The sequence below is a fragment of the Rhinoraja longicauda genome, chromosome 5, assembly GCF_053455715.1.
Source record: "Rhinoraja longicauda isolate Sanriku21f chromosome 5, sRhiLon1.1, whole genome shotgun sequence".
Taxonomy (NCBI): Eukaryota; Metazoa; Chordata; class Chondrichthyes; order Rajiformes; family Arhynchobatidae; genus Rhinoraja; species Rhinoraja longicauda.
Window position 1 is genome coordinate 79,897,448 of NC_135957.1, and position 17,709 is coordinate 79,915,156.

Sequence of the window (17,709 nt, forward strand, 5' to 3'; positions counted from 1 at the left end):
TCGTTCTTTCTAATGATAATGTTTGCATGTTAACAGCTGGCCTTCATGTGCAAAAACAAAAGTTCACTAATAATATGTTAAGAAATACACATCAATTTTCAATTTTATCCAAGCCAGTGATTCAAATGATAGATTAATTTGGCAGCATAAAATTTAAATACAATTGATTTTTTACAAAGGAACAATAAATTGAATATGCATATCCTGCGCATAAAATCACTAAAACTGTATAACCGCTGCAGTTTTATAAATAAAATTAAAATTTTCTTTCCTCTGGAACAATATTTTATAGCTGAGACATTATGTTGAAAAGTACTAGGAGCAGAAATAGGCCATTCGGCCCATCAAGTCTACTCCTCCATTCAATCACGGCTGATCTATCTTTCCCTCTCAATCTCATTCTCTGCCCTCTCCCCATAATAGACAATAGACAATAGGTGCAGGAGGAGGCCATTCGGCCCTTCGAGCCAGCACCATCATTCACCGTCATCATGGCTGATCATGCACAATCAGTGCCCCGTTCCTGCCTTCTCCCCATACCCCCTGACTCCTCTATCATTGCGATCTCTATCTAACTCTCTCTTGAAAGCATCCAGAGAATTGGCCTCCACTGCCTTCTGAGGCAGAGAATTTCACAGATTCACAACTCTCCGAGTGTAAAGGTTTTTCCTCTGGCACCCATACTAATCAAGAATGTTTCTCACAGAAAAGATCGGAAACGCGATTTGTAGTTTAATTGGCTCGGTATATTTGTCCCTATTGTAGATTTTTTAAAGATTTAGATATTTAGAGATACAGCGCAGAAACAGGCCCTTCGGCCCACCGGGTCCGCGCCGCCCAGCGATCCCCGCACATTAACACTATTTAAATTTTTTTTTTTTACACATTTGCCCAGCCAATTAACCTACAAACCTGTACGTCTTTGGAGTACGCCTTTGTAGGTTGGATAACATTAGTGTGCGGGGATCGGACTCGGTGGGCCGAAGGATCTGATACTGCGCTGTGTGGCTGAACTGAACTGAACTCGTTCTGCAGCAATTTTTATTTCTGAAGGGACGCGGCTTGCCTTGAAATAAACTCTGTTTGCAGTGGATGGCGGAGGATCTCTGTGGCACTCTGGCCTCCTCCTCTGTCATCAAAGACAACTTGGAGTTTGCTCAGCCAAGGGGCTTGTTGCATTTCCATCCCGTCTCAAACAGGGAAGCTTGCTCGCATGTGACAGTTCACCCAGCAAGCCGGGTTGGGAACTGCCAAAGCTTATCCACCAGACTCTGTAAAAAGGATTGGCTACTCTTGGACATCCTTTCATGATCTCACAGTTGGAAACAAAAATCCTCAACCACTTTTAGCACTTTAGCTGCTGGGCTGAAAAAGATTGCCTTTTCATGCTGTCCAAAGCAGCATTTTTGTACGAAATAACATCTTTTTATTTGTACTGAGAAACGGTAACAACTGAACAACACCGACAGCGCTTTATTTTGAGTTTAGTTTTTTAGATTTTTTTTAGATTTAGAGATACAGCGCGGAAACAGGCCCTTCGGCCCTTCGGCCCACCGAGTCCGCGCCGCCCAGCGATCCCCGCACACTAACACTATCCTACACACACCAGGACCATGTACCACTGCAGACGGACGTCTTTGCTCCTCCTCAACTCCTCTCGTTATGAAGGCCAACATGCCTTTAGCTTTCTTCACTGTTGTACCTGTAAGCTTACTTTCAGTGACTGATGTACTAGGACACCCAGGTCTCGTTGTACTTCCCCTTTTCCTAACCTGACACCATTCAGATAGTAATCTGCCTTCCCGTTCTTGCCACCAAAGTGGATAACCTCACATTTATCCACATTAAACTGCATCTGCCATGCATCTGCCCACTCACACAACCTGTCCAAGTCACCCTGCATCCTCATAGCATCCTCCTCACAGTTCACACTGCCACCCAGCTTTGTGTCATCTGCAAATTTACTAATGTTATTTTTAATTCCTTCATCTTAATCATTAATGTATAATCATAAATAGCTGCAGTCCCAGCACAGAGCCTTGCAGCACGCTACTAGTCACTGCCTCCATTCTGAAAGGGACCCGTTAATCCCTACTCTTTGTTTCCTGTCTGCCAACCAATTTTCTATCCATGTCAATACCCTACCCGCAATACCATGTGCTCTAATTTTGCCCACGAATATCCTGTGTGGGACCTTATCAAAGGCTTTCTGAAAGTCCAGGTACACCACATCCACTGGCTCACCCTTGTCCATTTTCCTAGTTACATCCTCAAAAAATTCTAGAAGATTAGTCAAGCATGATTTCCCCTTCGTAAATCCATGCTGACTCGGAACGATCCTGTTACTGCTATCCAAATGCGCCGTTATCACATCTTTGAAAATCGACTCCAGCATCTTCCCCACCACCGATGTCAGGCTAACTGGTCTATAATTCCCTGCTTTCTCTCTCCCTCCTTTCTTGAAAAATGGGATCACTTACCGTGGACAAGAGACTCTGTGCGTTTACCCGATCTATTCCTCTCGTGATTTTGTACACCTCAATAAGGTCACCCCTCATCCTCCTGCGCTATGTTGAAATATTTTTTGTTGGAATGACCAATTTTTCATTATGTATCGTTTTTAGAAGTAATCAAATCTTGTTCAGTTGCATAATCAGTGTCATCGAGTCATAGAGTGATACAGTGTGGAAACAGGCCTTTCGGCCCAACTTGACCACATCGACCAACATGTCCCATCTACACTAGTCCCACCTGCCTGCATTTGGCCCATATCCTTCCAAACCTGTCCTATCCATGCACCTGTCCAACTGCTTCTTAAACGTTGGGATAGTCCCTGCCTCAACCACCTCCTCCGTTAACTTGCATAATATCAGTATATTTTAACCACAACATTCTTGAGGTGGAGAGACTTTATTTAAAATAAGGGTTATAATCTTTAAAGCTCTGTTGTAAATTTGCCCCTGAAACAATATTACTGAAACAAATGGTTATTCGATTGATAATTATGAAACCTTGCTATGTGTAAATGTGCAGCTATGATTTTTTTAAATATTGAGAAAATATAAAAATTCTTTATTAAATGTGAAGCCGTAAAATTACTCCAGAAATACAAAATCTTACCTTTGAAGTTTAGACGCCATCAACTTTTAGTATTTTTATGGTTATAGGAGTTCATTAAATGAGCAATTTTATGTGGCTTACATTTAATGCTTTGGCAAAATATAACTAAAATATAAATTGATGCCTTGCATAAATTATAGCTTTAAAGTTATTGTTTAATGCTCAGAGCATTAATTATGACATTTGTTGAATTAAAAGGAGAATGGTGAAAACATAAAATTTTATAGGAGCTGAATTGATCCCATATGTTCCAAATGGGAGCTTGCAATTTTCATGTCAGTGGATATGGAGAGAATGTTTCCAGTAAGATTATAAGATCATAAGTGATAGGAGCAGAATTAGGCCATTCGGCCCTTCAAGTCTACTCCACCATTCAATCATGGCTGATCTATCTCTCCCTTCTAACCCCATTCTCCTGCCTTCTCCCCATAACCCCTGACAACCATACATATCAAGAATCTATCTGTCTCTGCCTTAAATATATCCACTGACTTGGCCTCCACAGCCTTCTGTGGCAACGAATTCCACACATTCACTACCACACCAGTGGGAGAATCATAGGTCACAGCCTCAGAATTAAAGGAGGTACCTTCAGAAAGGAGGTGAGGAGGGCTTTCTTTAGTCAGAGGGTGGTGAATCTGTGGAATTCATTGTCACAGAAGGCTGTGGAGGCCAAGTCAATGAATAAGTTTAAGGTGAAGATTGACAGACTCTTGATTAGTACGGGCGTCAGGGGTTATGGGGAAAAGGCAGGACAATTGGGGTTGAGAGGGAAAGATAGACCGTATTCAGGAGATCTGCAAAGATGCTGCCTGACCTGCTGAGCCACTCCACCATTTTGTGTCCTTTTGTGTATTAACCAGCAATCTGTGGTTAGGGGCTGCACAGTGGCCCAGCGGCAGAGTTGTTGCCTAACAGTGCCAGAGACCCGGCTTCTGAAGAAGGGTCTCGGTCCAAAACATCACCTATCCACGTTCTCCAGAGATGCTTCCTGACCAGCCGACAATCTGAAGAAGCCTCTCAACTCTATTCACCTTCTGTCGTACGAGGAAAGATTGGAAAGACTCGGCTTGTATTCACTGGAGCTTAGAAGGATGAGAGGGGATCTTAAAGAGACGTATAAAATTATAATAGGACTGGACAAGCTAGATGCAGGAAAAATGTTCCCAATGTTGGGGGAGTCCAGAACCAGGGGTGACAGTTTAAGAATAAAGGGGAAGCCATTTAAAACTGAGCTGAGAAGAAAAACATTTCACCCAGAGAGTTGTGAATTTGTGGAATTCTCTGCCACAGAAGGCAGTGGAGGCCAATTCACTGGATGAATTTAAAAGAGAGTTAGATAGAGCTCTAGGGGGCTAGTGGAATCAAGGGATATGGGGAGAAGGCAGGCACAGGTTACTGATTGTGGATGACCAGCCATGATCGCAATGAATGGCGGTGCTGGCTCGAAGGGCCAAATGGCCTCCTCCTGCACCTATTTTCTATGTTTCTATGTTCCTTCTAAGATGCTGCTTGACCTGCTGAGTTACCCCTGCACTTTGTGTCCTTTCAATGTGAACCGTTCTGTTGGCGCTGAATTCGTGTAAGGCGGCGACGAGCAAACTTTTGCACTAACGGTTTGAAGTCTTTGATTTAATCCAGGGAAAAATGGAGGCACTTCTCCGGTAACGCTGTCTCGTTGTGTCCGTCTGCAGGATCGCCGTACAGGGAAAAGATCACAATCGCCATCCTCCAGCTGCAAGAAGACGGCAAGCTGCACATGATGAAAGAAAAGTGGTGGAGGGGGAATGGCTGTCCGGAGGAAGAAAGCAAAGAGGCCAGTGCCCTCGGAGTCCAGAACATTGGGGGCATCTTTATAGTACTGGCTGCCGGCCTGGTGCTCTCCATCTTTGTTGCAGTGGGTGAATTCCTGTACAAGTCGAAAAAAAACGCACAGCTTGAGAAGGTAAAGGACTTATCCAAGGCATCCTTGAGTTACTGGAAATTGTACAGTGCAGTCCAGTTGATTTTACAATAGTGCGAATTCTTATTGTGTGTGTGCGTATATAAATATTCAGACTCGCTCACGAGAATATTACTGAGACTTTCAGCGCAGGCTGGCTGAATTTGAACTTTGTACCACTAACAATAGTTAGTGACTTTGTGGAAGCCCACTTTTGATGACCATTTTATTAAATTTCAAGGTGTATAATAATGAGTTTTCTGTCTTGACACAAAACAACATCACTCGCTTATTGTGCGAGAGAATATGAGGGAATTAAGTTCTTTCTGAAGGCGCATGAATAACTCTGTTCGCAATGCACTCAATTTCTGTTCTCTCTCTCTCTCTCTCTGAGCTTAGAACTGCATACAAGAAAAAAAACTTTTCTCTGTTTACCCCATTGTATATGGTCTTCGATTCAATAAATGCAATTATGTTAAGTAGTCATTGGCACTTCAGTGTATTTTGGTGCAAAGGACGGCCATAAAGAGAGGTTAATAAACACAAATAACAGAAAGGAGAGTGCATGAAAAGAGCAGTCATTCAATCCATTTCTCAATTGTTGCCACTGATTCAGTGTGTGTCAGATAATATGCTTTGGTAGCTGAATCCATGTTTACCATTTACATCATTTTTGATTCATGTTTGTGCTTTTAATTAACCGCGAGGCTCGTTCTCTGTTCTACATCTCCTGGATTTTCCTTTCTAATTAATTTTCATCCATAGAGGCGCAATGATTATTACCGTGCCGATCCTAGGTGCAATCAAATGTGTAGTAAGGAACTGCAGATGCTGGTATCAACCGAAGACAGACACATAAAAGCAGGAGTAACTCACCGGGCCTGACGTCTTTTATTCATTTGTTCTATATCTCTCTCTGTGTCACCGTCTGTATCTACCGTTTCCCTCTCCCCTGTCTCTCAGTCTGAAGAAGGGGGGGTCGACCCAAAACATCAGCTATTCCTTCTCTCCAGAGATGCCGCCTGACCCGCTGAGTTACTCCAGCATTTTGTGTCTACTTTTGGTTTAATAGACAATAGACAATAGGTGCAGGAGGAGGCCATTCGGCCCTTCGAGCCCGCACCGCCATTCAATGTGATCATGGCTGATCATTCTCAATCAGTACCCCGTTCCTGCCTTCTCCCCATACCCCCTGACTCCGCTATCCTTAAGAGCTCTATCCAGCTCTCTCTTGAATGCATTCAGAAAATTGGCCTCCACTGCCTTCTGAGGCAGAGAATTCCACAGATTCACAACTCTCTGACTGAAAAAGTTTTTCCTCATCTCAGTTCTAAATGGCCTACCCCTTATTCTTAAACTGTTGTTCTGGACTCCCCCAACATTGGGAACATGTTTCCTGCCTCTAACATGTCCAACCCTTTAATAATCTTATACGTTTCGATAAGATCTCCTCTCATCCTTCTAAATTCCAGTGTATACAAGCCTAGTCGCTCCAGTCTTTCAACATATGATAGTCCCGCCATTCCGGGAATTAACCTAGTAAACCTACGCTGCCCGCCAGCATCTGCTCCTCCTTCTTACACAAACAATGCGTAAGATTGTTTCTCAAACACAGGTTAAAATGTGTAGGAAGGAACTGCAGATGCTGATCGAAATCGAAGGTAGACGACGAAAAAAGCTGGAGTAACTCAGTGGGCCAGACATCTTTCATTCATTTGTTCTGTGTCGCTCGGTATCACCGCCCAATATCACTCGTTTCCCTTTCCCCTGACTCTCAGTCTGACGAAGAGCGTCGACCCGAAACGTCACCTATTCCTTTTCTCCAGAGACGCTGCCTGACCCGCTGAGTTACTCCAGCGTTTTGTGTCTATCTAGGTGAAATAAAGACAGGTCTTGGTCTTTCTCTGGCTGTGACGTTGCAACAAGTTAGAATAATCCTGGGGCAAACTTTGCCCCCTTGACTGCAGATGACAGATTGATCAAACTGTTTCACACTGATCGCCATCATAAACAGTTAAGATAATGGTGGAGAAAAATGCGTTACATTTACTCACAGAGAAAATATGTTGAGTCATTTGAACCACAATTAATTCGTTTATTCATCCTCATGAAGCCCTGGGCTTTTTAAAGAAGATTTGGGATGTCACGGTGGCGCAGCGGTAGAGTTGCTGCCTTACAGCGCCAGAGACCCAGGTTCGATCCTGACTACGGGCGCTGTCTGTACTTTCTCCCCGTGAACTGCGTGGGTTTTCTCCAGGCTCCCCGGTTTCCTCCACCGTTCCAAAGACGTGTTGGTTAATTGGCCTCAGAGTAAAAAAAAATTGTAAATTTGTCCCTAGTGCGTAGGATAGTGCAAGTGTACGGGGATCGCCGGTCGGTGCGGACTCGGTGGGCCGAAGGGCCTGTTTCCGCGTTGCACCTCTGAACTAAGATCACAGCTCCAGCAAAGAGAAAACCAAAGGATTCTACCCTGTTGTAGTCATTGCACTTCTATTTCTCTTTCAGTCATTTTAGCTGATTTCTCCTGTTTAAATTTGTCATGCAAAATTTACATCTTGTCACATGTCCGCATTTTTTTAGGACCCATTTTGCCTCTGGGGTTAAGTTGCCGGACGGGTGGTTTCTCCGCGTCTCGTCACCTGAGTGTCCTAATGAGTGGCAGGAGTCACATACTGATTAGAGAGCAAACTTGGGGGCTGAACCATTACTGTGCAGTCATTTAACAGGTTACGAGGTTTGACTGTTTTACCGTGGTTGATTATGGAACACCGACATGAAATCCACTGTGTGTGTGTGGTGTGGGGGGGGGGGGGGGGGGGCTTTAAAAAAAAAGGTATCGCTTCAACTTTCTTCTCTGTATTCCTTTGCAAGATAAATGTACCTGTTCCCTTTGCCAATTTTGACACGAGGTCACGGGCTGGGAAGTGGGATTAGTCTAAGAAACTCTTAGCCAGTTTTACCTCAATAGCTCCCTTCCGTGTCATGACTCAAGAAGTTAAAATCTAGACAATGGGAGTATTGAAAATTCATCAGTTCATAAGTTCTAGGAGCAGAATTAGGCCATTCGGCCCATCGAGTCAACGCCGTTCAGTGATGGCTGACCTATCTCTCCCTAACAACCCCATTCTCCTGCCTTCTCCCCATCACCTCTGAGACCCGCACTAATCAAGAATCTGTCAATGTACGCCTTAAAAATATCCATTGACTTGGCCTCCACAGCCATCTGTGGCAATGAGTTCCACAGATTCACCACCCTCTGACTAAAGAAAATTTAAAGAAATTAAAATGTAAAGAAATTAAAGAACGTCCTTTAATTCTGAGGCTATGACCTCTGGTCCTAGGCTCTCCCACTAGTGGAAACATCCTCTTCTTAACATCCACTCTATCCAGGCCTTTCACTATTTGGTAAGTTTCAATGAAGTCCCCCCCCCCTCATCCTTCTAAACTCCAACGAGTACAGGCCCAGGGGCTCTGGTCCGAGACTCGCCCTCTAGTGGAAACACGCTCTTCTTTATTCTTCTTTAACTGTGTCATGCTGTTCTCGCCTGTTTGTGATCTTTGTGATCAGATATTACACCCTGGCTGGACGGGAAGCAATAAAATCTTGGCTTGCCAATGCCATACCCTTGTGAGTGTTGATTGTCCCCATTGACCTGCCCATTCTACTCGATTGAAGTCAATTGGAAGTTGGGAGCACCCAGAACCAACATCTAGTACTTGTCTCAATTCTTTTGGTTGAGTTTTTTGTCACATGTACCGAGTTATAGACAATAGACAATAGACAATAGGTGCAGGAGGAGGCCATTCGGCCCTTCGAGCCAGCACCGCCATTCAATGTGATCATGGCTGATCATTCTCAATCAGTACCCCGTTCCTGCCTTCTCCCCGTACCCCCTGAGTTACAGTGATAAGTTTTTGTTGCATGCTAACCAGACATCGGAAAGATCATTCATGATTACAATCAAGCCATCCAGGGTGTACACGATAAAGGGGATAATGTTTCGTGTACACGGTGGCGCAGCGGTAGAGTTGCTGCTTTACAGCGAATGCAGCGCCGGAGACTCAGGTTCGATCCTGACTATGGGTGCTGCACTGTAAGGAGTTTGTACGTTCTCCCCGTGACCTGCGTGGGTTTTCTCCGAGATCTTCGGTTTCCTCCCACACTCCAAAGACGTACAGGTATGTAGGTTAATTGGCTGGGTAAATGTAAAAATTGTCCCTAGTGGGTGTAGGATAGTGTTTATGTGCGGGGATCGCTGGGCGGCACGGACTTGGTGGGCTGAAAAGGCCTGTTTCCGGCTGTATGTGTATGGTATGGTATGGTATAAAGGGAATAATGTTTAGTGCAAGATTAAGTCCAGTAATATCCGAGTAAAGATAGTCCAAGGGTCTCCAGTGAGGTTGATAGTTGCTCACGACTGCTCTCTAGTTGGTGAGAGGATGGTTCAGTTGCTTGATAACAGCTGGGAAGGAACTGTCCCTGAATCTGGAGGTGTGCGTTTTCACACTTCTGTACCTCTTGCCCGATGGGAGAGGGGAGAAGTGGGAGTGGCCAGGGTGCGACTCGACCTTGATTATGCTGCTGGCCTTGCCGAGGCAACGTGAGGTGTAGACGGAGTGAATTTAATGCTGACAACCACCAACGAACTTCTAGAGTGGAGAACAGTCTGGCATAGAAGTATATAAAATCAAGAATTCCATAGATAAGATAGACAGTCAGAACCTTTCCCCCAGGTTAAAAATACATTAAACCCTTGCACCAGAGACCGGGGTTCGATCCTGACGACGGGCGGTGTCTGTACGGAGTTTGTACGTTCTCCCCGTGACCTTGTGGGTTTTCTCCGGGTGCTCCGGTTTCCTCCCGCACCCCAAAATGCAACGCTCTTCAAGAGTGTTTTGCTCTCTCCCCATCGCCGCCTTTCCACCACCCAATGCTGCCCGCCGCCCACCAACCAACCAACCACCACGAGCGTTTGACTCGATCCGCCATGACCTAAATCCATTATATAGAGGTCCGTAATTGTGAGGGTTTCCTGTATCAGGCTCTAGAGGCCATAGCTTTAAGGTGAGACGGGCAAAGTTTAAAGGAGATGCGTAGGAAAAGTTTTACGCAGAGGGTAGTGGGTGCCTGGAACGTGCTGCCAGGGGTGGTGGTGGAGGCACAGATTATAGTGGCATTTAAGAGACGTTTAGATAGGCAAACGGATATGCAGGGAATGGATTATGTGCAGGCAGATAACAATTAGTCTTGGCATCATGTGTAGAAAGGAACTGCATTGGCTGGTATATACCAATGATAGACACAAAGTGCTGGAGTAACTCAATGGGTCAGGCAGCATCTCTGGAGACCATGGGTGGGTGACTTTTCAGGTCAGCACGTCAATCTGAAGAAGGGTTCCGACCCGAAACGTCAACCCGTCCTTTTTCTCCAGAGATGCTGCCAGACCCGTTTAATTACTGTAGCACTTTGCGTCTATCTTTTAAATGGTGTTTTCTATAAACACCTGCATGCTTGATACCTAATTGTGCAGCATACAAATTGGAAAGCAGTTTTGATGGCTTTAAAATCCGGCATTTGTGTCTCTCTTTACGTTAGAAGCAGGAAACATGTTCCCAATGTTGGGGGAGTCCAGAACAAGGGGCCACAGTTTAAGAATAAGGTGTAGGCCATTTAGAACTGGGATGAGGAAGAACTTTTTCAGTCAGAGAGTGGTGAATCTGTGGAATTCTCTGCCTCAGAAGGCAGTGGAGATCAATTCTCTGAATGCATTCAGGAGAGAGCTAGATAAAGCTCTTAAGGATAGCGGAGTCAGGGGTATGGGGAGAAGGCAGGAACGGGGTACTGATTGAGAATGATCAGCCATGATCACATTGAATGGCAGTGCTGGCTCGAAGGGCCGAATGGCCTCCTCCTGCACCTATTGTCGATTGTCTATTGTCTTCGGTCTTGGCATCATGTTTGGCACAGACTTAGTGGGGCCTCTTCCTGCGCTGTACTGTCACATGTTCTACAGGATTGTTTTTGAGATGGCAGTGGTCCTATTTGACCATTCCATTTGGTAACTACTGAGAATCCGATTCAAGTTTATTATAGTTATATGTAGGGTTGCCAACTTTCGCATTCCTTATTTGACCTCACCCAGCCAGCGGCCACATGCTCCCGTTCCACCAATGGCAGCCACCCGGGTCGGGGAGGCGGGTTGCTAGGCAACTTTCATTAGGCAGCACCCGGGCCTCCGGGCCTACACTGTCCAGGCCTACAGCTCCCCCCGAGCTTAATACGGGACAAGGGCGGTCCCGTACGAGACTAACGAATTTAGCCCAATTTATGGGATGTCCCGGCTAATACGGGACAGTTGGAAATCCTAGCTATATGTGTCCTTTGAGGAGATTAAATACTTGATTACAATGTGAATACAATTGATTGCCCTATTGCCATCCTCAAAGACCTGCAGAACCTAGAACCTAGAAGGTGATGGTGGTGACAGCATCTGTGATAAGAAACAGTGTTGATGTTTCAGGGTCAGTCACCTTAAATCAAAACTAAGACAAATTAGAAATCACACCTAAGGCAGAGATAGATTCTTGGTTAGTACGGGTGTCAGGGGTTATGGGGAGAAGGCAGGAGAATGGGGTTAAGAGGGAGAGATAGATCAGCCATGGCCTAATTCTGCTCCTATCACTTATGAACTTATGAACACCAATTTAAATTCTTCACAGAAGCTGCTGGACCTACTTTAAAGGTCTTTATTCCTTGGAGTGCAGGAGGGTGAACAGTGATCTTATAGAGGTGTATGAAAGCACGAGGAGAATATCACAGAGTATTTTACCCAGAGCAGGGGAATCAAGAACCAGAGGACACAGGTTTAAGTTGAGAGGGGAAAGATTCAATGGGGGGACATCTTTGGCGTACAGAGGGTGGTGAGTATATGGAGCAGGCTGCCAGAGGAGATAGTGGAGGCAGGTACTACAACAACCTTTAAAAAGACATTTGGACAGGTACATGGTTAGGAAATATTTAAAGATGTGGCCAAATGCGGGCAGGCGGGTCTAGTGTAGATGGGGCATCTTGGTTTGCATAGGCAAGTTGTGCCAAAGGGCCTGTTTCCACGCTGTATGACTCTATGACTCTATTGAGTATTTCCAGCTATTCTCTCATGATTTCATTCATTCCCATAGCTTCTTGCAGTTTGTACAGGGCACATTATATTAAAATAATCCTGCTGCTTTTGTTTGATGGGAAGAAACGTGCTAAATGTTGTATGGAACTGCAGATGCTAGAATCTTGAGCAAAAACACACAAAGTGCTGGAGTAACTCAGCGGGTCTGGCAGCATCTCTGGAGTACATGGATAAGTTACGTTTCGGGCTGGGAACATCATGATAGGTGACGTTTCGTAAGTTCAAAAGTGATAGGAGCAGAATTAGGCCATTCGGCCCATCAAGTCGACACCGCCATTCAATCATGGCTGATCTATCTTTCCCTCTTAACCCCATTCTCCTGCTTTCTCCCCATAACCCCTGACACCCATACTAATCAAGAATCTATCAATCTCTGCCTTAAAAATATCCATTGACTTGGTCTCCACACCCTTCTGTGGCAATGAGTTCCACAGATTCACCACCCTCTGACCAAAGAAATTCCTCCTCATCTCCTTCCATAATGAACGTCCTTTAATTCTGAGGCTATGACCTCCGGTCCTAGACTCTCCCACCAGTGGAAGCAACCTCTCCACATCCACTCTATCCAGCTGGCGACCCTTGTGGACAGGCAACGTTTCGGGTCATGACACGTCTGAAGGGTCCCAACCCGAAACGTTTCCTGTTCATGTCCTCCAGAAATGGTGCCTGACCCGCTGAGTTCCTCCAGCACTTTGTTGTTCTATACAAAATGTATTTTGCTTTCAATCTTTTGCCAAGGTTGATAGGGTGGCAGGGAAAAAGGGAATCTAAACTAACATGTGAATCAGCCGAAGATAGACACAAGATGTCGGAGTAACTCAGCGGGACAGGCAGCATCTCTGGATCGAGGTAATGGGTGACATTTTGGGTCGAGACCCTTCTTCAGACTGAGGGGGTCCCCAGACCTACTGAGGGTCCTTCCGTCCAGAGATGCTGCCCGTCCCGCCGAGTTACGCTGACATTTTGTGCCTGTCTCCGGTGTTTAAACCAGCGTCTGCAGTTCCTTCCCAGCACAGATGAAACTGCTGTCTCTTCAAGGCGTCTCATTTTCAGTCTTTAATCTTTCCCTGCCCGCAGAGGTCCTTCTGTAGCGCCATGGTTGAAGAGCTCAGGTTGTCCCTGAAGTGTCAGCGGCGACTGAAACACAGACCCCAGCCGCCGGTCATCGTGAAGACGGAAGAGGTCATCAACATGCACACGTTCAACGACAGGAGGTTGCCCGGCAAGGAGACGATGGCATGAAGTGTAGAGAGGAAGTCCACGCCCCCAGCACAAACAGCGATCGTTGTTCCCGATGACCTGCAAGAGTGTTTCCTGTGGAAATGTGCAAACCGTGCCGAACAAGCGAGTTACCTCAAGTTGCCGCGTCGAGAAACAAAAAGTTAAAAAAAAAAAAAGACCTACCACATGAAAAACAGGGTGATCAAAGCCAGGTCCTGAAACCTTGTGAAGGACTAAAACTTGCAAATAAAATAAAGAACTTTTTTTTTTTTTTCCCCTTTTTCCTTTCCTCTTCATCAGTGATAGGAGCAGAATCAGGCCGTTCGGCCCGTCAAGTCTACTCCGCCATTCAATCGTGGCTGATCTATCTCTCCTCCTCCTAACCCCATTTTCCCGCCTTCTCCCCATAACCCCCTGACACCCTCCTCATCCCCTTCCTCTCTCTTTCCCCCCGCCCCGCCCCCTTTACAGGTTAATAAATTGAGATGGGAATGGAAAAGAGGGAATTAAAAAAAAAAATCTCGACAAGAAAACGAGAGCTGACGTGGAGCTTTAGCTGAAGTAGAACTGTACAAAGATGGGCATGTCGCCATCGCTGAGGCCGCTCAGAATAACGGAGGACAAAGGTGAAAGAGAACTGAGAAGCATTGGAAACATGGTGAAAACCCATCTTGTGATTGCTCCAGTGTTTCAAGGCAACACAAGGCAATAAACGTTTTCTGTCAGCTATTAGTTTGTTCTTTCTCAAGAAACACAATCAGGATTGGACTGCACCGAACCGTCCAAATACGTAGAGAGGCCATTAGACGATTAACCTTGTTAAACAATGGGTGGGTTGTGAAAGTACTTCTCCAAGGCTCGAACGATGAGGTAGGGTTTAACGTTCCGGTTTGCATACCTCGTTGTGGTAACCAGATGAATATGTGTTTCCTCTTACCCCCCCCCCCCACCCCCGGCTCGTCTGAAACAGCCCTTTCAAGTTGTGTCACCCACCTGTGCCCACATCCAGCCAAAGTGATTTTGACACCAGACCTCTCGTCTGGATTGGCTCCGCCAAGATTAATACGGATATAGGATTGTTCATTGACACATTGACATGACCCACCCTCTCCCCCCCCACCCCCCCCCCTCCCCTCCCCCGGTAATACTGCAGGAGACTATTTTGTAGAATGCACTAAATCTCAAATCACCACTGGCTACGACCTCCTTGTGGGCAGTTTTTCAAGATGTTCATGTTTATTTGTGGAAATGCAAGATTTATATGAAAATAGTTTTTGTATGGAATTTTTGTAATAATTTTTATCAAAAAACGAACACACGGGCACTAAATCTCAATGGGTTTCCAATAGGCTGATAGCATACAGTGATGAACTATTGTGTGTAATAAAAGGCAAAGTCTTGGCCATATCTTGTGATAATAAATGAAGTCCACACTGTGTATTGTCTGGAATTTAATGCACAACGAGACAAACAATGGAATAGAGCAAAAGAAAGAAAGGTATCTGAAGATTTCGCACTCAATGTTTTGCACAGGGTGTTTGGCATTCAATGGAAGCGTGTTTCGCTTGGGCAGCTTACAGACCCAGCAGTGTGAAGAAGGGTCGGCCCGATACGTCACCTATCACCTTTCTCCAGAGATGCTGTCTGACCCGCTGAGTTACTCCAGCTTTTTGTGTCTATGAATATTTACTTCTCTCTAACTTCAAGTAACCCTTGCTTTCCCTCTCTCCCTCCACCCCTCCCCCATTCCTAGTTCTCCGATTAGTCCGGCTGTCCTCCCGATTAAATGTTATCTTTGTATGCCTCGTTGTCAACTTCCACACAGCTAACAATAATCTATTCTACATTTTCCTCGATCTTCGTCCCCCTTTGATGTCTCGTCTTCACACCTTACACCTCCCATATCTCTGTGTCTCCCTCTCCCCCAAGAGGCGGGAAGGGTCTCGACCCCCCCAAACGACACCCATCCCTTCGATCCAGAGATGCCGTCTGTCCCGCTGTGTTACTCCAGCCTTTTGTGCCTATCTTTGGAAGTGTGTCTTATCTCTTTTTTTCTCCTGATATTCATATCATATCATATCATATATATACAGCCGGAAACAGGCCTTTTCGGCCCACCAAGTCCGTGCCGCCCGCCCAGTGATCCCCGTACATTAACACTATCCTACACACACTAGGGACAATTTTTACATTTACCCAGCCAATTAACCTACATACCTGTACGTCTTTGGAGTGTGGGAGGAAACCGAAGATCTCGGAGAAAACCCACGCAGGTCACGGGGAGAACGTACAAACTCCTCACAGTGCAGCACCCGTAGTCGGGATCGAACCTGAGTCTCCGGCGCTGCATTCGCTGTAAAGCAGCAACTCTACCGCTGCGCTACCGTGCCGCGGGAATATTGGGGAAATATTCTGAAACAAATTCAGCAAAGGGTGCAGAGAGAAAAATATAGTGTTTATCCACGCTGATGAACGGTGTGAAGTAGATCGAATTGTGTTTAATGTAATTGCATCGAGAAATGTGAAAAAAAACAGAGAAAAAGCGAATGCATTTCATGTCCCTGAAATCAGAGAAAGCTGGGCATGTTGGAAAAACAGTGTAACAGTGTAAAAAAAAAGGAATATTTCACAATCAATATTTTGCACAGGCTGTTTGGCCTTCAAAGAAAGCGTGACCGATCCCTTTTCCTCCTGACATCATCGGGCAAATATTCTTAAAGAAATTTCGCCAAGTAGTAAAGAGGCCCTTTAAAAATCGAGCAGCATGGTGGCGCAGCGGTAGAGCTACTGCCTTACAGCGCCAGAGACCCGGGTTCGATCCTGACTACGGGTGCTGTCCGTACGGAGTTTGTACAGTACGTTCTCCCCATGACCTGCGTGGGCTTTCTCCGAGATCTCCGGTTTCCTCCCACACTCCAAAGACGTACAGGTTTGTAGGTTGATTGGCTTGGTATAAGTGTAAAAATTGGCCCTAGTGTTGGTATAGGATAGTGTCAGTGTGCGGCGATCGCTGGTCGGTGGGCTGAGGGGCCTGTTTCCGCACTGTATCTCTAACCTAAACTAAATTAAAACTCAAAACCAGTGCAGAGAGAAAAAGATTGGGTCTTTCCACATGCTGATCAATAGTGTGAAATAGATCGAATTGTGTTTAATGTCATCACATCAAGAAATGTTAGAAAAAACCTTGGAAAAACGAACACATTTCATGCCCCTAAAATCAGAGAATGCTGGACATTTTCACTCCTTTCTTTATTCGTAAAAATTGCTACAGATTCCTCCCTTTTTCCCCACCATGTTATGGTATGGTTCAGTCACTGAAAGGAAGCATGCAGGTACAGCAGGCAGTGAAGAAAGCCAATGGAATGTTGGCCTTCATAACAAGAGGAGTTGAGTCTAGGAGCAAAGAGGTCCTTCTGCAGTTGTACAGGGCCCTAGTGAGACCGCACCTGGAATACTGTGTACAGTTTTGGTCTCCAAATTTGAGGAAGGATATTCTTGCTATTGAGGGCGTGCAGCGTAGGTTTACTAGGTTAATTCCCGGAATGGTGGGACTGTCGTATGTTGAAAGACTGGAGCGGCTATGCTTGTATACACTGGAATTTAGAAGGATGAGAGGGGATCTTATCGAAAAACATAAGATTATTAAGGGCAGGGGTTGGACACGTTAGAGGCAGGAAACATGTTCCCAATGTTGGGGGAGTCCAGAACCAGGGGCCACAGTTTAAGAATAATGGGTAGGCCATTTAGAACGGAGATGAGGAAAAACTTTTCCACTCAGAGAGTTGTAAATCTGTGGAATTCTCTGCCTCAGAAGGCAGTGGAGGCCAAGTCTCTGAATGCATTCAAGAGCGAGCTAGATAGAGCTCTTAAGGATAGCGGAGTCAGGGGGTATGGGGAGAAGGCAGGAACGGGGTACTGAATGAGAATGATCAGCCATGATCACATTGAATGGCGGTGCTGGCTCGAAGGGCCGAATGGCCTCCTCCTGCGTCTATTGGTATGGTATGGAACTTTATTTGTCACAAGTACCAAGGTACAGTGAAATTCATTTTATTTATACAGTTCAGTACAAGTATCGCAATACATAAGAACTCAGATACATGTTACATTAGCATCTCAGAGACAGCAAAAGCGTACAGCAGTAGCACACTGAGACAGTAGCACTGAGACAGTGGTTTTGGAGAATGATCCCAGGAATGAGTAGGTTTATGATTATGTTTCGTCGATGATGAGCGTTTTTTCCGG

The 17,709-nt window shown here is 45.4% G+C and overlaps 1 protein-coding gene across 1 annotated transcript in view; it reads left to right on the forward strand.

Annotated features, from left to right (window-relative positions):
* The window catches only part of grik2 (glutamate receptor, ionotropic, kainate 2), a 463,075-nt gene extending 448,175 nt beyond the window's left edge, over positions 1-14,900 (forward strand). The window contains 2 exon segments of the mRNA XM_078399849.1: positions 4,815-5,065; positions 13,321-14,900. Coding sequence (XP_078255975.1) covers positions 4,815-5,065; positions 13,321-13,485 — 416 coding nt within the window. The 3' untranslated portion in view covers positions 13,486-14,900.
* The last annotated feature ends 2,809 nt before the right edge of the window (positions 14,901-17,709 follow it).